The 20518-nt window shown below is 39.2% G+C and overlaps 2 protein-coding genes across 9 annotated transcripts; one reads left to right on the top strand and one right to left on the bottom strand.

Moving 5' to 3' along the window:
• Positions 1–7191: 7191 nt before the first annotated feature.
• On the bottom strand, positions 7192–8244 carry LOC138895088 (uncharacterized). Its single transcript, XM_070179818.1, has one exon. It carries the CDS (start codon positions 8242–8244, stop codon positions 7192–7194), a length of 1053 nt encoding a protein of 350 aa, XP_070035919.1.
• Positions 8245–11497: 3253 nt separating this feature from the next.
• Positions 11498–19470, top strand: LOC104107332 (protein OXIDATIVE STRESS 3 LIKE 1-like). 8 transcript variants are annotated; one of them, XR_688776.4, is made up of 4 exons: positions 11498–11938; positions 13248–13877; positions 14140–14381; positions 18402–19470. XR_688776.4 is itself a non-coding variant. In XM_018774541.3 (4 exons), exon 4 carries the CDS (start codon positions 18429–18431, stop codon positions 19308–19310), a length of 882 nt encoding a protein of 293 aa, XP_018630057.1. In that variant the 5' UTR covers positions 11801–11938; positions 14140–14216; positions 14295–14381; positions 18402–18428; the 3' UTR covers positions 19311–19470. The 8 variants fall into 8 exon arrangements, 7 of the variants coding, with proteins under 7 accessions (XP_009614391.1, XP_018630057.1, XP_018630055.1 ...); XM_018774541.3 differs by lacking the exon at positions 13248–13877 and having other exon boundaries at positions 11801–11938; positions 14140–14216; positions 14295–14381; XM_018774540.3 differs by lacking the exon at positions 11498–11938 and having other exon boundaries at positions 13713–13877; positions 14140–14216; positions 14295–14381.
• Positions 19471–20518: the final 1048 nt, after the last annotated feature.

Here is a 20518-nt window from a genome sequence, read left to right as displayed (position 1 = left end):
TTCTACGTGGGCTACTATTTTCCCTTTCTCCCATTGGCGGAGGAATTTTGCCGCTACTACAACGTCTGCCCGACTCAGCTTTCTCCTTATATATACAAGCTCATTTGTATGCTGATGAAGTATGCAGAATTGGCTGGCCATAGGATCTCTTTTCGCCACCTGATGCACCTCTTCGCGCCCAGTTTCTATAGGGGCGATGTTGCACCTTCGTCACCATGGAAGTAATAGCTTGGCAGTGAAGATGGACGATAAAGCAAATCGTCGATTCTGGTTTAATTACTTCTACGTCAAGACTGAGGACGTGGTGGCAAATGCAAATGGATTTCTTGAGGCGTGAAATTATGCCCCTAAATATTTTTATTAAGTGCTCATTTTGCTCGTTTTAGTCGTAGCCTAATCATTCTGTCTTTTCCTCGTTCAGCCGAGATCGAGCCTCCTCTTTTGGTTGCGGATATTTACGATTGGGTTAGCCGGGTCTTGCCTCACACAGTGGGGATTCCTGAGTGGCCGTCCTTTTTCAAGAAGTTTGTGCCCAAGCTTTCAACGATCGGTGAGTCCGTCCGTCCGTACTCATACATATAGTGATCTTTTATATATGCCGTCCTGACCTTGTGGTCACATGTTCATTATGACTTTAAGTAAGAGTTGACGTTCTAATCTCTTTTGTAGGTCGAGAGTCTTCGAGGAGGCAGAAAGCTCCTGCTCTGACATTCCGTAAGAGGAAAACTGTTTTTGTTCCTGCTGTTGCGGTGAGGCTTGCTCGGTCATCGACTACTGCAGCGGGTGTTTCTACTTACCCTCTACGTCATCTAATTGACGAGGACGATGAGGAAGGATCGTCGCCGAATAACGATAATTTTCTTCCCCGCAAGAGGCGACCTGTCAACATCGGCAAGAGAGTTGTCCGCGTGGGGAGTTCCATGATGGAGGATTTTGTCGTCAGAGAAACGACAATCATAGACCTCGGAGATGATGCCGAGCAGCTGCCCACAATTTCGCCGTCATCGGGGACCGAGGGATATACGTTGCTCTCTGAGGCCGAAACAGGATTTGAAGGGCCGTCGGCGCGAGTCCCTGACGCCTTACAAGGGGGTGAGCCATCGACCTCGTTACCAGCCGAGGATCCTTCCTCTCGGGTTGATACAAATGGCAAAAGTGTAGCCGAAGAGGATTATGAGACAGGCTCCGACATGGACGTCGAGGAGGTTAGGATGATGGAGGAAGGACTCACCCGGCTCGAGGTGAGATTGGAGGGGACCATGCGGACTATTGAGATCCCTCTAGATCGGGATCTATTAGTTAATACGGAGGACGTGGTCCCTTCTCTTGGTCCACTTTGTTCTGATGTGGAGGGTAAGACCCTCGAGAAACTGAAGGATTCCACTTTGTCGATGAGCATAGTGGGCATTGCTTTTAGGGTAAGTTTGGTATTCCATTTCTATATTCATTTTTCATGTCGAATCTAGCTTTGTTCATACTCGTTGTGGCTTTCTTTTCAGACCGTGATCTTGGAGATTGAAAGTTCCCGTCAAGATGAGAGGTGTAAGGTCATCTTCCACAAGATAGAGTGGAAATATCGCGGGTATCGTGATAAGCACCGCGAGCTTTGCCGGCGGCTTGGTGGAAGTAGCAACTTCTGGGCTCTCCGAAAACTAATTGGTGAAGGTCATCAGAAAATGTAGCGAGCTCGAAGAGGCGTTGAAGGACAAAGAAGAGGAGCTCGATGTGAGCAGGGGGGTCGAGGCTCAATGCGCCGACCTTCAGGCCCAAGTCGTCTCATTGCGTGCCGAGCTGGAGGAGTGTCAACTTCGAGTGGCCGCTTTGAGTAGCGAGGTCGCCGAGAAGGTGGAGGGTTTGGAGAAGGCGGGGTTGGCCCAGTTATCAGATGCGCGTAAAGCGGAAGCTTTAGAGAACACAATCTACGTTCTCCGTTCTGAACGGGATTACGCTTTGGAGATGACTAGGCTCAGAGAGGAGAGGCTTGATGAACGGATATGGGAGTTAGAAAAATAGGTCGCAGTCCTTGGTGATCGAGTTGTTGCCCTCGAGGCCGAAAAGGCACAGTTACTGGCTCAGCCATCCTTATCCCGCACTTTTGATTTTCCTGATGTTCCTTCGGATTTGTACGAGGAATGGATTCACATTGAGGGGCAGCTGGATATATTCAGGGATCTGATGGGAAATGGGGATGTTTCAAAAGCCGACTTAGAGAATGCACGTGTTAAGACACGTAAAGCTCGGTTTGCTTGTGGTTATGACCCCGCTACACCACAAGCTGATGATGATGAGGAAGACGTGGAAGGGATTGAGCAGGATTCCTGGTACGAGGATGAATACCCCGACGACAACGGCGATGGTGTAGAGACGGGTGAAGATGGTGCTGCTGGTTAGGTAGCGCGTAGTTATTTTCTTTCTTTTGCTTGTAACTTTTGTACATACTTTTGCTGGCATCTGCTTTAGCCTTTATAAGAAATATATTTGAAGTATGAAATGCCGTATTCGCTGTTTTGTATCTGATTCTTTTCTCTGTCCGAGCTTGCACGCTTCTTTCTTTTGTTTTTACGTTTGGTCGCCTCAATCGTACAAATTTGGTTTTGGTCATGGCGAGGGACTAGTAGGTGTTAATTCGAACGAGGTCGAATGTAAAGTATATTGAGTTGGTTCGAGCGAGGTCGAATGTGAGTTAATTCGAGCGAGGTCGAATGTGAGTTAATTCGAACGAGGTTGACTGTGAGTTAATTCGAGCGAGGTCGAATGTGAGTTAATTCGAGCGAGGCTGAATCTAGGTTATTCGAGCGAGGTCGAATGTTATTTACTTGATTGTGGTAGGGGTCCGAGTAGATATTGAGGCAATGTTGCTCTGGCCAAAACATGGGCGAACTTTATACATTTGTGTTTTGCTTATATACTTGGAGAAATTTACATGTTTTTCGGGCTGGCATTCCAGTCCCAGTCTATCTAGTCCCTTCATTGGGCGGCCTGGAGACGTGTTGAGAGGTTGGGCAATGAATTGACCGTGCCTTTTTCCGTTCGTATTTCGATTTGAAGTGTCCCCCTTGTCGCCTCGTTAAAAACCTCCTTGAGAAAACCCAATTGGTACAAAACTCAAGTGAGGGAAAAAGAGTACGACTTGGAGGACGTTTTTTCTTAAAAGTTGAAGTACTTGAGGTGTGCGACGTTCTAGTTGTTTGGTAGTAGTTTTACTTCCATTGTTTCTAGTTAAAATGAACCTTTATTTGTTGATGCCATGATTTTGTATGGGCCCTCCTAATTTGTTCCTAGTTTACCTTCCCGCGGGTCTTTGCTTGCTTGTGTTTTGGCCTTAAGCACATAGTCCCCGACTTTGAGTGGTTTGATCTTGGCCATTTTGTTATAATAGCGTTCTGCCTGCTATTTTTGGGCGATCATCCTTATGTAGGCCATATTTCTCCGTTCTTCGGCTTCGTCGAGCTCTTGCCTTCTGCTTTTATCGTTCCTCAGCCCGCTCTCATGGGAGTATCGCAAATTGGGCTCTCCAACTTCGACTGGTATTACCGCATCAGTCCCATAGACTAATGAGTAGGGCATCTCTCATGTGCTCATCTTTGGCATTGTGCGGTAGGCCCAAAACACTTCTGGTAATAGCTCCGGACATAATCCCTTGGTGTCATCAAGCTTTTTCTTCATGATGTTCAGTATTGATTTATTGGAGGATTCTGCTTCGTTGCCCGCGGGGTGGTATGGTGTGGAGAATATTCTTTTGATATGCCACTTCTCAAAAAATTCAGTGACTTTTTTTTCAGTAAATTGGGGTCCGTTATCGCAACTGATCTCTTTGGGGAGGCCGAAGCAGCACACAATATTTTTCCATATGAAGACGATCACTTCTTGTACGCGTACCTGGGCGAATGCTCCTACTTCTACCCATTTAGAAAAATAGTCAGTTAAAACCAAAAGAAATCGTATGTTACCTCCATTCCCCACTAGATGAAAGGCCAAGGGGAAGTGACCGAGTGGAGGTGCTTGCCCGCTTGATGGATCGTTAGGGCGTATTTTTTGCATTGCTCGCATTTTTGCACGAAGTCTGCGGCCTATTTTTTCATAGTAGGCCAGTAGTAACATGCCCGTATGAGACATCTGACCGGAGCTCGATTGTCGGAATGAACCTCGCAGTGGCCTTCGTGGACTTCTTCTAGGATGCACCGCGTTTGATTCGGGCCTAAGCATTTTGCTAGGGAGCCGTCATACGTCCTCTTGTATAGGTCATTATGAATGATGTTGTACATGGCCGCTTGCATCCGAAGCTTCTTGACTTCCTTTTTATCATCTGGGAGTACGTCGTCCTGCAAGTATGTTACAATATGGTTGCGCCAGTCCCAAGTTAGATTTATAGTCCTTACCTCGATTTGATGTATCAATGAGTGGAGGAGGGTGACCATGTTTCTTTCTCCGGTTATGCTTTTAGTGGCTCCCTCTAATTTGGCGAGGCAGTCTGCTTCGATGTTTTATGCTCGAGGGATCTGGTCGAGATGGTATTCATCAAACTCGGCCAGTAGTTTGCAGACCTCGACCTAGTATTTTTGTAACCTTTGCTTTTTGATCTGGAAATTCTCTATGACTTGATTGACGACGAGTTGAGAGTCACAGCGTAGGATGACCCGTCTCGCCCATACTTGAGTGCTAGCCTTAATCCTGCAATCATGGCCTCATACTCGGCCTCGTTGTTAGTCATGTCCGGGCATCTTATGGACTGACGAATCACTTCGCCTGTCGGGACTTCGAGTGCAAGTCCAAGTCCGGACCTTGACGCATTAGAAGTGCCGTCGGTGTACAAAATCCATAGATCTTGTGTTTGTGGAGAAGCGTGGGCGGCTTCTTTTTCAACTTCGAGCATTATTTTTGCGCTGAAGTCGGCAAGGACTTGTGATTTTATCATCGTCCGCGGTTGATATGTGATATCATGCTCGCTTAATACTATGGCCCACTTGGCTAACCTACCCGATAGCTCGGGCTTATATAAAATATTTCTCAAGGGGAAAGTTGTGACTGCCGATATGGGGTAGAACTGAGAGTAGTGTCTCAGCTTTCGTGAAGCTACGACCAAAGCCAAGGCTAATTTTTCGAGGTGGAGGCACCTCATCTCGACGTCAATTAAGGTTTTGCTAATGTAATAGATGAGAGATTACGTACCTTTATCTTCTCGGACTAGTACTGCACTCACCACTACTTCAGATTCGACGAGGTAGACGAGAAGGCGTTCCCCTGGTTCTGCTTCGGAAAGCAACAACGGTGACAACAGATAAGCCTTTAACTCCTTCAGGGCTTGAACGCACTCGGAAGTCCACTGGAGGCCGTTGTCTTTCTTAAGTATGCCGAAAAACTTATGGCATCTGTCAGATGATCGGGAGATGAATCTTGACAGGGCAGCGATACAACCAGTTAGCCTCTAAACCTGTTTTTTGCTGGTTAAGTGCTCTGGTATTCCTTCTATGGCTTTGATATGGTCGGGGTTGACCTCGATATCTCTTTGTGATACTAGGAAGCCTAAGAATTTTCCTGAGGTCACGCCGAATGCACATTTTTCAAGATTTAGCTTCATTATGTACCGTATGAGTATATCGAAGGCTTCTTTCATGTGATAGATGTGATCTTCTTTCCTTTTGGACTTGACCAGCATATCGTCTATGTAGACTTCTATGGTTTTGCCGAGTTGGTCTTTGAACATTTTGGTCACCAACCTTTGGTATGTTGCCCCCACATTTTTCAGTCCGAAATGCATCACTCTGTAGCAGTACGTTCCTTGGTGGGTGATGAAGGTGGTCTTCTCCTGGTCCTCCTATTCCATGAGTATCTGATTGTAGCCCCAATAGGCATCTAAGAAGCTCAGCAGTTTATGCCGGGCCGTTGCATAAATGAGCTGGTCGATATGAGGTAGTGGGAATGAATCTTTGAGGCATGCTTTGTTTAAATCTGTAAAGTCTACGCACATCTGCCACTTTTCGTTCTTCTTTTTCACTATGACCACATTTTGCGACCCATTGGGGGTTTGATTCCCTGATGGAGCCATTTTCCAGCAAATTTTCGACCTCCTCGCGGACTGCATCGTTTATTATGGAATTGAACTTCTGCCTAACCTGTCTTACCGGAGGTAGAACGGGTCAACTTTCAACTAATGTGTGGCGGCCTCCTTTGGGATACATGGGATGTCTGCATGGGAAAAAGCAAACAAATCTGCGTTAGGAGTTAAGAATTGACGGAATTTACCTGGTTCTTGAAGCTTGCAGCCGATGTAGGCTTTCTTGATGTGGTCGTTATCATCAAGTTAGACGGGGTCGAGGTCTTTTATGGTTGATCCCGCGGCCTCTACTGTTTCAGGATCTCTGATGACATTTTCTCTTTCGTCACAGCTTGACCTCAACCCTGTTAATTGCTATGCCTCTTTTGCTTTGCCTTTCATTTGTTGGGTGGTCGTGCAATCCAGGGCGATGCGATAGCATTCTCGAGACGTGCGTTGTTCTCCTCGTATGCTGAATATTTCCTATGGGGTTGGAAATTTGATAACTTGGTATAAGCTGGAGGGGACGACCCTCATGGCGTGTATCCAGGGCCGACCTATTATAGCATTGTATGTCGTATCCTAGTCCATAATGTGGAACGTGGTTTCAAAGTGATGCCGCCAGACAGGACGAGGAGTGTGATTTCTCCAGACGTTCGTTCAACTGCATTGTTAAAACCTGTTAGCGTGATACAACACGACACTATATTATCCTCGAGTTTCATTTGTGCAAGTACTCGAGGGTGGATAATGCATGAGCCGCTCCCATCATCCACCATAATGCGTCTTACATCTGAATCTAATATTCGTAAAGTGATAACAAGGGCATCATAGTGAGGGAAAACCAAACCGTGGGTATCTGACTTATCGAAGATGATACTTTTTTCGAGTTCGTCATACCGTTCATGGGTGATCGACCATTTGAGCTTGTGGGTTGTGGTGAACTTTATATTGTTGATCGAAGCATCGTCGCTGCCCCTGATGATCATTTGAATGGTGCGAGTCGGTGAGGGTGATTTCGGCGGTCCCTGGTGTTGTTCACGTCCTCGGGCAAAGTTGGTCCTCCCTCGGTCGCTCAATAATTCTTTGAGGTGTCCTTGATGAAGCATGTTCACGGCCTCTTGCCTTAAGGCGATGCAGTCCTTAGTTTTGTGACCTCACTCTTGGTGGAACTCGCAGAGGGCTTTTGACTTTCTAGTGCTTGGATCTGACCTCATCTTTTGTGACCACTTCACTTTTGGTCCGAGCTTCTCCAATGCGTAGACTATTTCTGAGAGTGACACACAAAAACTATAAGCGAATAATAAATGGGGGATACCTCTCTCGTTCCGGTGAGTCCCTGTCCTTGGTCTAGATAGGATCTCTTCGTGGCGGTTGGGGGTCATGATGGCGCTTCTGACGTATGGCTGATGCCTTTCTCGGTTGGGTAGTGGAGCTGCAAGATCTCTCATGGCATCATTTCTTTGATCCTTCGTGGTTTTAGCCTGTACCGAGGTCAACCGATGGGTTGGCACATTCAGGTCGTCTTCGTCTGCACGGACCTCGGCACAATAGGCGTTGTGTATTTCATCCCAAGTGGTTGGAGGATATTTCATAAGACGACTTAATAATTTTCTGGTCGCTCTTGAGCCATTCCTGTTCAACCCATTTTGGAAAGCTGCTACAACTATTCCTTTCGATACATTTGGTAAGGTCAACCTCACTCGGTTGAATCGAGCGAAGAAGTCCCTCAATCCCTCTCCGGGTGATTGTTTGGTGACAAATATATCGTTCACTCTAGCCTCCGCCTTTTTAGCCCCGGCATGGGCCGTCACGAATTTGTCGGCCATCTTTTTGAATGTTTCAATGGAGCGCGCAGGCAGCTGTGAATACCAAGTTAATGCTCCTCTGGTGAGGGTTTCACCGAACTTTTTCAACAAGATGGAGGATATTTGTTCTTTGGCGAGATCATTGCCCTTTGCCGCAATGACATAGTGAGTCACATGATCTTCGGGGTCGGTCGTACCGTCATATATTTTCAGATAAGGCGGCATCTTGAAGGTCTTGGGTATGGCATGTGGGGCGACTTCATCACTGTAGGGTTGCTCAACGAACCGACCTGCGTCTCTTTTTGGCAAGAGTTTTAGGGCACCCGGTATTTTGTCGACTCTTTCTTGGTGCTCTCTCATTTGGTCCCGAAGCATTTTGTTTTCATTTTCCATTTCTTCCATCTTCCTTAGAACGGTCGTGAGGGTGTCATTACCTATATTATTAACATTGTGAGTGATACCTATTACTGGAGGGAGAGGGCCATGTTGCTTGGCCGTTACTGGTGTAATGAAAGTCCTTGCATTCTCTCTAACTGCCTCATGAGCGGGCTTGTTGAGGATGCTGATCAGCGTGTTTGTCAGCCAAGCCTCAAGTAGTTTCTTCACTGGTGGTGGCGCCTCTTCCGTTGTGGACGTTGAAGATCCTGCCGTGAGGGAGGGGTGACCCACTTCGCTTGGGAGAGGCGTTAGACATTATGTCTTCGCCTTCTGTTTCAAATGCCTCATTGATGGTGTTTAAGAGGTTGGTAGTGAGGTCGGTCACTGCCTTCATTCTTTTTTCTCCGTTACCTGCCATGTCAGATCCGTGTACAAGAAAGTAGGAGTTTTTTTTTTTGGGTGAACTGTGCCAGTTATAGATCTAGAAGAAACTAAATACTTAACTAGAAAATCTCCAGAGACGACGCCAAATTGTTTGACAAAAAAGTGTAAATCTTTGATTAAACTAATTAATTTTATATAAAAATAGATTAAATCTAGTTAATAATAATATCCTCAGATTTATAACTAGTCAACTCAAATAAAATCGGACAATGTTGGTGGAGGATTAAATGCTGTGTACATTCACTATTTCAAGATGATTAATGATGGAAGAATATCAAGCAATAAATAAGAATAAATGACATTAACATAAATAAGGAGAATAATTCACCAAATATTGAATGAGGTGGATGATTCTTCCTTCTGACAGTGATGAGTAATAGACAAATATAATAATATTGGAACTATTCTCGGATCTGATGGAAAAGTGTGGAATAATAGATAATCGAATCTTCTTAGGAAAGTATTACTTGTATCTTTCCTAGATATAAAGTCTTCTTCTCAAAAAGTGCTCTTATCATAGAATGTTTTTTCCTTTTTTCCATATATTTTTTTCTATTTATATGAGACATACTCCAGTCAACCCTAAAATTACAAATACAAAGAATATTTATTGGAATATTCTCTTAAATATCTTATTACAAAAACTAGCCGTTAACACTGCCCTTGATACTCGACCTCGGCCGTTATTGACTGCTCGGTTACGAGCCCTGTTATCTACTAGTCTACTTCGGCCACATCGCTTTTCATAATATCGTTCCATGTTAAATCCCACATAGACGGATTTTGACCTATACAATGTTGTTTACTCAATTACTCTTATATATTTTTATACTATACTGACCAGTTCATTAAATCGTTTAAATTTATGTATCGATTACGGTATTTGCTTAAGCTTTATGGATTTGTTCTGAAAATCAAAGAGGGAGAGAGGGGAATAAGGATTGTTTTTGGATATTCTTATCGATATTGGTTGTATTTAATTACTTTGGCAAATCATATGGGTAGCTAGTTGCCCACTAGATGGTGCGGTCAACTAATAACGTTAGGTACCTACTTTAATTTGGACACCACCCCATCTAGTGGTCGCAAAGGCAGATTCATGAGTTTTAAGTTTATGATTTTTTTTTGTCGATTTTAAATTAATATTACAATAATAATTAAATTTACAATCATATATTTTATAGATATATTTTGTCGTTCATATTAACTTCTACAAAATATAATTATCAAGAGAACCAATGCGTCATACATCAAAGCTTTTGATTGTATTTAAATTCTTCCCCCTCCCAAAGCATATTCAATGTACTATGGATATCCACGCTTAGTGAGAACAAAGTTAGAAAGTCATTCTATGTCAAAGAGAAAAAGAAAGGCCAAAAAATAAAAAATAAAAATAAAAATTGTTTAAAAATGCCTTTGCCTGCAAAGTTTGTACTAGACAATAGTTAACTGAATCGTTCCCATTAACCTAACCCTTTTACAATTCAGATTCGATAAGATTTTTGAAATAATCTAAGGCATTTACTCCCTTGATAATTTGTAACTCTGAAATATGCTCTTAAATTATGATTTTAAAAGAAAATTCCTTATTGTTTAATTACGTTTAAACTTCTTCAACAATAAATACTCAAGTATTATAGCCAAGGAGTAAACAACACAATAAAAGAACAAATTATGACTATTCTCACGATTTAATCAAAATGATCAGATCATTTTCAAATACTCGTAATAATACTCTAAATAAGTAATACTACGTTTTGTTTAATATAACATTGCTTAAAACTAGGACTAATACTACGTTTTGTACCAAAAATATTCCAAATATATCAAATGAACTACTACATGTATATTTGCTTATGTTCATTGTTGGATTTTATTTTGTACATTTTCCTTTGACAGAGTATAATGCTAAATTTCTCTTCTCAAAATTAATAGAAAAAAGAGATGATTTCACCAGATATAGTTGTTTGTTTTGCATAATGTTTAATAATTATATCAAAATAATTTATGCGGTGAATAACAATGAATTAACAATTTCTTGCAACGAATGTAATATATTAAATTGTTTTTGTGATAAATAATAGAATATATGAAATGTCATTACATAATACACTGATTTTGGCATAAGTTAATGCGACTATTATCTAGTATTGTCAATCAAACATTGATAAAAGTATTTTTTTTCCTTATAAGATCAATAATATGCCACCTTAGTTATGGGAAAATTATTATTTCTGAAAATCCCTTCCAACAACCACCGTATTAGTTAGATCTAAATAAGCTGTCATAGAGATAATATAGAGCCCGTTTGGATTGGCTTAAAAAAATATCTTTTCAGTAGAAATAGCTTTTAGGTCAAAAAACAATAAGTTGGGGTTGCCCAACTTATTATTTTTGACTTGTTTTAAACAGTTTTAAACTTATTTAAATCACTTAATAATTTTGCCAAACATTGAAAAAAATTTAAAAGAGCTTAAAAGCTGATTTGACCAGCTTAAAAGTGAACCAAAAAACCTCATAGTCAATTTTGACCAATAAAGAGATATCACTGTTTAATTCAGATTATCATAATTTCGAATCTAAAAATAAAAGAAAATGAAATTCCGACTAATGTTCTCTCCTATCCCAGCTTCTATCCACTAACACTACAACCACTTATAATCTTCATTTCTTCAATCAAATCATCAACATAGAAAACCAACGGTCTAGATCGAATCTAAATTAATGAGCATTCGGTTACACTAAAACCGTATGTACTATAGCAAAATATGAATTTGACAGAAATAAAAAAATTAAAAAGATAATATATCTTGTCTGGATAAAGATAAGGCTTTCATCTTCCTCAGTATATTCCTTTTTTTCCCAATCTCTTTCTCTCTCTAGACTCTTGTTTCTTCCTTTCTCTCTCTTCTTTCTCTGTTGTTATATATACAGGTTTTGTTATATACAAACTTCGTTGTGAAGCTATGTCGATTGCGTTAGAGAGGAATAATACAGCTGATCGTCAGATCGAACGGCCAGGATTCGTGCATGGAATGGCGTTTATTCCGATCTATAAGTCGGCGGAGCTTAGGGTTCAGGCGAAGCAGGAAAATGAGGATGATCGGACCTCTTCCTCGTCTTCTTCTTCTTCGATTGGTAGGAATAGTGATGACTCGCCGGCGGTGGGAGGTTCTTCGTCGGACGGAGGCGACGGCGAGGAGGTTCAGAGTCCTTTCAAACCTGCTGGTGCTTTGGATAATTTGGAGGCTTTAGAGGAGGTTTTGCCAATAAAGTATGTGGCTTTACTTTTAATTTAATCTCCCTGGGAGTTTTAGCTTAACTTATTTAATTTACTCGTATATATTAACATCAAAATGTTGAATTTTGTTGCTTAATTTGAGTTTAAAGGCTCGACTCTAGGATTTTGTGTGGTTAATGTTATATGTATATTTGTTAACTAGACTTTTGTAACAGTTAACTGTGTTTTAGGGCGTATCTTGCTAATATTTTCAAGTACCCGAGGGAAATGGGCCAAAAATATTTAAGTGGCTGTTTGGTGTGAGGGACATGCAATGTTAATCACTGTGTACAATTCTTTGTTACTTATACAATGTTAAGGAGTAATTACATGTTTGGCTTGGCTTGTTGCAAATTGACTCATTTTCGAGGTTACGGATTTAGTAAGTAGCTTTTTATATGTTTAACTCGAGCAGTAAAAGTAAAATCTGAGAGTTTAGTTCATTCGTTCTTCCCCCGATAATTCAGTTTTATTTCATGTTGTATGGTATAGACCTTGTACCTGAAAATTAATTTAGGAGATAGAGCTAGCTTAGTGGAGTGAGACCCTACATATGCTTGCAATCTTGTTTCAGAGGTTGTTGTGACTGTGATGGATGTGTGCCATCTTTTGTCCATAATCTTTTGCATTATGTAATACCTTTGGTTGTCAGAGCTAATACTTGGTCTCATATACTCCTTGGCGTGTGAAAGATTCAAAATAGATAGAGACTATGAGGTGTCAAAAATCATTTCTTTTGTTTCATAGATATTTAAGGCTTATGAGTGCAATGTTTTAACAAAATTGTTTGGCAGTCTTATTTTGATCTGGATAATGGTCAGATCGCGGGTGCATGCATGCTCTTAGTATGGATAAAATGCATTGCTATTATAGAGGATGTTGGGACCAGTATCCTCCTTACCAAAAGTAAAGCTGCCTGAGATGCTTCTTGAAGCTTGTAAAATCGCTTTAGCATATTCAGTACTATGTTAGTTTACTAAAAAAAAGTGTGTTGATTTTTATCTATATAGCTGAAGTTGAAAAAGTATCTGCTGTGGACTGAATGTGAAGCTTGGATAGTGGACGAGCTTCTTTTTTTGGGGTTAATATTTTATTGTAAATGAAGTCTCTAAGAAACTTAATGGGAACATGGTCAATGGTTGTTATTGTAAGTCTCTAGAACATTGGATAGTCTGGAGGATGAAAGGAAGGATGCCGCAGTCAAATCGGAAAGATTTTAGGTGCTTATAGATAATTATGAGCCACTGTTGTCATATTCTTCCTAATTTCCAAGTTCTAACCGTGCTTGTCTGCCATGATCCAGGAGGGGCATATCAAATTTTTATGCTGGAAAATCAAAATCCTTTACTAGTCTAGCAGATGCGGCATCGTGTTCCTCGCTTAAAGATATGGTCAAGCCAGAGAATGCATTCACTAGGAAACGCAAGAACTTGCTTGCTCACAGCAATTTCTTTGACAAGAATAGGAATCACTTCCCAAGAAATTATAGTGGTGGGTTATACAAGAGACCAATAAACTCTAGAAGCTCATTAGCTCTTGGTGCAACCTCAAGCTGCTCTGAGAGCAATAACAGCTCCGAGTCATTGAACTCAAATCCATCATCACCTCATTTCTCTCTTCCTCCTTTGCCTCCACAATCAAGAAGATATAGCAATGAGTCATCATCATCACCTCCCGAACAGAAGTTTAGTGCATGGAGGTCTTTCTCCTTATCGGATCTGCAAGGGGCTGCTGCTTCAACGCCCAGTCTCACGGGCATAAAGGAGTAGAGAAGATATCTTGACAATAACTTAATTTTGTTGTCACCCTATGAGCCTAACTTCAGATAGGTTTCAATGGAGGTTGGCTTATTTTAGCAGTTATAGGCTTCAGTCTCGCACCCTGCCTCTGTAATTATTGATCAAGGCATACCAAATCTTGGCATCTTAAGAATGTAATTGCTCCTGCGCACTTTTAACCTCTTTATCCTGTTGTATATTTCAATGTGTTGTTTGCCTAATTTAGGGATTATATATGTTCAGTTGTTGTCTGCTTTATTGGTAGATTTTCTTTTAGGTGTATTCCTCAGTTTACACTTTAATCTTTTGGGATATGCATTTTCTGAAGTAGGACCTCCTTTCCCCTTCCTCCTCTCTTATTCAGCTCTAGAGTGGGTCATGAGTGGTGGCTAAACCATGTTGCTCCCTCATTTGCAGGGAGAAGACCTGGTGGCCGTGGGAATAAAAGAATACTTGGTTTTGCTTGCTGACACCATCATATCCTTACTCTAGGTGTAAGCTTGAGCATGTTTTCTAGAATTTATTTTGACACTACCCAATCATTGTAGTTTGATAGTTCACTTGTTGGTCAGCGTGCGTTACTTTAGACGAACAAGTTTGCGGCAGCATGTTGTGGTTGACGAGTAGGCCAATGGATTCCCAGCTTGAGACGTTCAAAGGTATGAACCTTAACCGGCCCCTAGGGAGAGGGTAGCATGCCAACTGATTGTTATTCATGAAAAACTTGGCTTCAGTGTCTTGGATTAGTTGCTTCCTTTTAACTTGAGCTAGTGCAAACGAAAGTTAAAGGAAGAAAAGAAAGAACCTACAGACTATAATCACTTGTGATAGTCATAACTTCAACATTCTAACAAGTCCACGTCTAGAAAGAATCATTTTATCATGATGAATTATCAAGCTCTCACTTTATGCAATCCTCAATTGTGCTATTAAGAAACTGAAAAAGAAAAAAAGGAAAAGCAGAAAACTTGGCCGCTTACCATATGTCTTATTATATTAGACTCCAGGAAAATGGGAAATGAAATATGCAGGATAACATTTCAATAAACTCAATATGATACTGCGAATAAAAACAAGAAAGTTGACCCAGAAGAAAAGTAGTTATCAATTCAATTCTTGCCTGCCCTTGGAGTGTCTGAGTTGCCCAAATTGTGTCATGAGCATGTGTTTTGGATGTGTTTTATATTTTCTAATTTGAAAGAACCTGCCAAAATATTTTGGGCATGTCTTGGGTGTCAAAACATGTCAAACATTCGTCTGACTATGGAGAATACGGAAGAAAATGGTGAGTTTGCAAATCTATGTTGCTTTCGCACAGGACATGGGACTTCTAAAAATTTGGACACTGTGAATTAGTAATGTTTCAGAACAAAAATAGTATTAATCAAAACAACAGGTAGAACGAATTAATGATGAACTTAAGCAAGCATTAAAGCATTGAAATGTGCTACAATAGCAAAAAGACGACTGATGATGAACAATGGAAAAGCTCTGCTGTATTTCTCTGTCTTCAATCTATTGTCAATGGACTTGGTAATTATCAGAAATAGTATATCTAAATCTAAAATAGATTGGTTGAGTTCTCGTTTTTGAAATTGGTGGATCAATATGAATTACAAACAATTGATGGTAATTCTTGGAGTAAATTTCATGGGTGGTAATTCAGAATTGTGTTCATTAACTAAAAGACACATTTTTTTTGTTACGTAAAAGTCATTCAACTTTGTGTTCATTACAAACAACTTTGTGTTTGGTTACGCAAAAATTATTTTACTTTGCTCTAGTTATCACAATAGTCACCTTAGCTAGATTTTATAATACTTTTACTTGAAAAGTCTATTATGTTATTGACGTTATTAATCCTTCCATTTATGTAAAATCTTCTATATTATATACTATATAATATATTTTAACCTAGGTATTTTACATAGTTAAAATAACTTTTTATTATTATTTTTGTAATATATTTGTACATTAATTTTCCCATGGCACTCAATTTGTTTAATCCTATTATAACATGAACATATTTTAAAATGTAAAAATGACAAAAATATTTATTTTTTAATAATAAAAATAGATTTTTCTAACAAATGAGTTTTTTATGCTCAGTAAAACTTAAAAAAAATTCAAAGATATTTGTGTTTAATATTAAGTTTTTTAAAGTTTTATCTGTTAATGTTATTCATTTAAAAGTACTATTCTGATGTGTCAATGTTCTAAATGTGGGTATTTATTTATTAGATTAACGAATATGGCTTGGCTGATAAATCTGTGAACTTTGATTTTCTAATTTTCATTAAAAATATTTCATTAGGCATGGTTAAGAACGTTAACTTGAGATCTGTTCACAATAATGTTACTGACAAATTTAGTAATGCTACTTATATATCTTGGAAATTAACGTTAAGGAAAAATTAAATGTACGAATATATTTAAAAATAATAAATAAAATAATATAAACTTTATTTTAATTATAAGTAAAATACCTGGTAAAAATATATTAAAGTATACATTATATAATATAGAAGGTATGCATAAATGAGAGGATTTATAATGTCAAGGGCATAATAGACTTTTCAGATGAAAGTTTTATAAAATCTGGTCAAAGTGACTATTTTGATAACTAGAGCATAGTAAAATGATATTTGTGTAGAAAAAGAAAGAAAAGTGACTTTTGGCTAATGACACAAAGTTGAATGACTCAGCAAAAAAAAGAAAAGTGACTTTTGAATAATGAACAAAAAGCTGAATGACGACCCATGAAATTTACTCTGATTCTTGATGTTGAAAATCTAGAAACTAGTTCAATGGGGAAGATACAAAAAATTTGGCGAACAGAAAATACATTAGCTTAGAGCCCCTTATTGCATGTTAGTGAGTGTCTAGCCAGACACTTGAGTGAGGAAAAGGTTCCCCAGAATTTATTTGGAAAATTTGGAACATCTAAGACATGTTTTGAAGTTTTGGTGCACGTTCCATCACTGACATGCATCTGCCCTCTACCTCAATTGCAGGTTTCTAGTACCTTAGGATTTGGATCATGAAATATCTTACTAGAATTATATAGCAAGGTTTTTGTTAATCAAGGCAGTGAACTTGAGAGTGGAGGTGCTAATTTCTATCTGATGAACTGAGCAATAAACAGAACTAAAGCAGAGAACTTCTGTGATAGAAGAATACAAACGATTTCTGAGGCATAATAATAAATATTGTCGTCGTTGAACTACTGCCTTTCCCATTTGTCACAAGAGCATTAAATGTGTAACCTTGACATCCCTGAAATCCAGCTAAACTTTGTGCATTACAACCACTGACCAAATGGTGTACCTTGTGCTAACCAGTTAGAAACTTAACAACCAATGGCTTTAACGGGTTGTGCACATTAATAGGTTCGCTATAAATAAAGCATTTCCTAGAAGCAAATATCTTGTTACTTATTAAAGGTTCTGGTTTCCATAAAGACGCAACAATGTCGTGTTATTGTTCAATGGGTTTTCCGACATGTAGGAGAGTCATCATAAAGCGTAATTTTGGAAGTTTGTGATAAAAGAGGATTCGTCATTTTAACAAAAATTTAGTGATACTCGGTTTTCAATTATGGTTATGAACACTCGACCACAAGAGCACTACCCAATTTATGCCAGAGTCTAACTTGTATTACCAGATCAATTCTGTGAAACATCTGATTCTTTAGGTAGATGTTGTAGAATGTGGAGTACAATCATGGTTGAATTGTCGCAAATCTGTGTATTTGTTACACAGATTTCTCCCGATGTAAAAGATTCTCTTCGTCAGTTAAAGAGAAAGCCTTACACCTTTTCACATTTTGTGATTGAATAAGCAAGCCTAGCTGGTCTTGATTTTTGATTTTTTCACCTTTCTTGTGTAGGACATGTGTGAAGTTGTTAATAGAGCCTGATTTTAATTGACAGAAAGAGAAAATTTATGAATGCATCCTTGGCCATTACTGGAATGGTACTCACTAGCATTAAATGCAACCTACTAAACAAGATTACTTTCTGAAAATGCTTCCAAAGTTGTAATTACTGCCCTTTGTTTTGGCAGAACATTTATAAGAACAAGTTCATTAGATCATTGCCCTTGTTAACCTGCAAAACCAGTGTTTTCACCTATAAATGGGTTGGGTTGTAAACGTACCTGGCAAGTTGAGTTCTTGAGAAGAGTGTTCGCCCCCTGACGTTACCTTTTGGTTTGTTTTCCTCACTTTATGCACTTTTATCCTTTTCTGTGGCCTAACCTTCACTTAATTTTGGCTTTGATTAAATCTCCTGTATAGCTGAAAATGTGGGGACTTATGCATTCCTCGATTAGGTTCTAGGAATCTCCTTTCCGATTGAGTTGTAGGTACCAAGACTAGGCTTTTTCAATCAGATGAAGGATTTTGCCTTTAGTTTTGTTTTATTTTCTTTCTCCCCTGCTTCTGTACATGGTAAGGTCATAGGATTTTTGCTGGTCACATTACAAGAAGAATGCTAAATGTTTACTAGGATAATGATAATCTTCTTCATGGTGGAGTCTCATTAGTTGATTTCACATTGCCTCTTCTCTCCCTCCTGCCTTTCTCAATTCTATGCTTATCTGTCCTGATAAAAATAAGCCTGCTTTTTTCATCTTGGTTATTTCTGATTTTGAAATTTGTGGTGATTTTATGTGGGCAGGTTTAATCACTTCCAACGTGAGTTGGCATGGCTGCAAAACCTTTTCAAATTACAGTAGAGGAATTCCGACTTTTCCATACGATTGACCGGGCACTTTATTCTCTCCTTGTTATTGAGCTTCAGCGTGATCCTTTGGAGTCAATGCAGACATTGGCATTGTGGATTTGGTTGGAGCGAACAGGTTTCAACGGTGTTATCAGAAAGATCTTGTCTTTACCTCAAATTTTGATTAATGAACTTACTGATGAGGCTATAACCTGCCTCAAATGCATTGAGGACAACCGGTTCCTGCTCTCAACTGATGCAAGTGAGATTCCGCTAACTCAAAGTCTCATGGCAAAAGAGTTCTCCCTCTTGTTTTTCCATGAAAATCGGGACAGTGCCACCAGTGGGATTAGGAAGATTGTTACTGAGGTTTGTCTCAAGGCATTGACAGATATCATGGAGAAAGCCTTGAAGAAAAGTTCTGAACAAACTTTGACGGAAAGCAAAGTGTCCATGGTGGCACCTCTTGCTGAGTCATTCTTGACAGAAAGAATTGCTCAATTGGGACTTGGGAGTGATGCGTCTCCTAAGAGGACGAAGGGACACGACGTACCACGTGAAGAACGGACCATGTTTGTTACTTTTTCCAAGGGATACCCTGTTGCTGAATTTGAAATCAGGGAATTCTTCACTAGGATTTTTGGAGACTGCATAGAGTGCATTCACATGCAGGAGGTGAAGTCCCATGAACAAGCTCTTTATGCTCGAATCGTGTTTGTTACGCCTGCAATTATAGATTTTATTCTCAACGATGTGCCTAAAGCTAAGTTTACTATCAACGGTAAGCATGTGTGGATGCGCAAATTTGTCCCGAAAAAATGTGAACTCTTCCCTCCCATACATGCTGCCTCAGAATCTGCCTGAAACTATTTAGTCCTTTTTCTGTATGTTTTATCTTTCTGAGAATGGAGTTAGAAGAAATCCTGTTTTCAGTTTGTAGTCCCTGGAGTCCACTTCAGGACCCTAAAATTATGATGCAGTGAAATGGTTTTCTTATAGCAATGAAAAACAAGTCTCTTTTTAATCTGTGTATTTATCTCTCTCTCCTTTGCATTTTGGATTCTTGTTTTCATGTTACGAAGAGATTGACCAGAATCCCTTTTCGAAATTGGCTCAAAAATCAGATAATACTTGAGCTTCTTGGGTGTTTTTAGAGAACATGTCAAGTTCATTATTGCCTTCCCTTTTAAATGAATATGACTACTGTGGAAACTTGAAAATTTCCAGTTATATTTGTTTCTTTATGAGTTTGTGTTACTGGATTTCATTCCTAAATAGTACATAGATCAATTAGCATTTCTTTGAATACCTATGTAAACTTACCAAATTTGTTTTGTAATGAATTCAAAGACCATAATTGCTAGTTTTTGAATCTAGTTCACAAAAAGAAAAGAAGGTTTTTAGCAAGTACCGTGTGACAGCTTTTCTTGTATTTTTCTTCTCCTTTTCTTTTTTCTTTTTATAAAATGGTATTTAAACCGGTCTAAGCGTACTTCAACTAATCTAGCGGGTAGTCGGATAACTCTATCCACTGGATGAAAAGAACAGTTTATAGACTACATTTTGTGTGTAACTTTTTCTTGTTCACATTCATATGATATCGTATTGCCAAATTGAACGAGTTAACTTATATTGAAGTAAAAAAGAAAAGTTTTATTAAACAAGTACATTATAGACACAATAAAATGATTGAGAAATGATCAAATGTAACGCTTTGTAAAAACCAAGGACGGATTCAGAAATTTTCTTGTTTGACCATAGAACAAGCCCTTTCAGATATAGCTGTATAATAATAGATTACAAGAATCAGATACTATTAGAGTAACTGAAAATAACAACCAAATTACAACAATTTGAAATACTTCAAATAGTTTTTGGACGTATATAAGGCAATTGTGTTACTTTTTCTTTTGGTTTGGACGAGTGCGAAATAAAGTTGACTGACGTTGCCCGAAGTTAATAGTAAGAGTCCAAAAATAGAGTCCTGGTATTATAAATTGCAAATAACATTTAATGTACTTTTCCAATAACTTAACTCGTAGTTATCGAACCCAAAAAATTACTCAACTTAT

This window comes from Nicotiana tomentosiformis, chromosome 7 (assembly GCF_000390325.3).
Source record: "Nicotiana tomentosiformis chromosome 7, ASM39032v3, whole genome shotgun sequence".
Lineage (NCBI taxonomy): Eukaryota > Viridiplantae > Streptophyta > Magnoliopsida > Solanales > Solanaceae > Nicotiana > Nicotiana tomentosiformis.
This window is presented reverse-complemented; position numbering and strand designations above follow the sequence as displayed.

Coding starts and splice junctions, on each gene's coding strand:
- LOC138895088 (XM_070179818.1), bottom strand. CDS start 8,244: ATGGAAGAAATGGAAAATGAAAACAAAATGCTTCGGGACCAAATGAGA.
- LOC104107332 (XM_018774541.3), top strand. CDS start 18,429: ATGGCTGCAAAACCTTTTCAAATTACAGTAGAGGAATTCCGACTTTTC.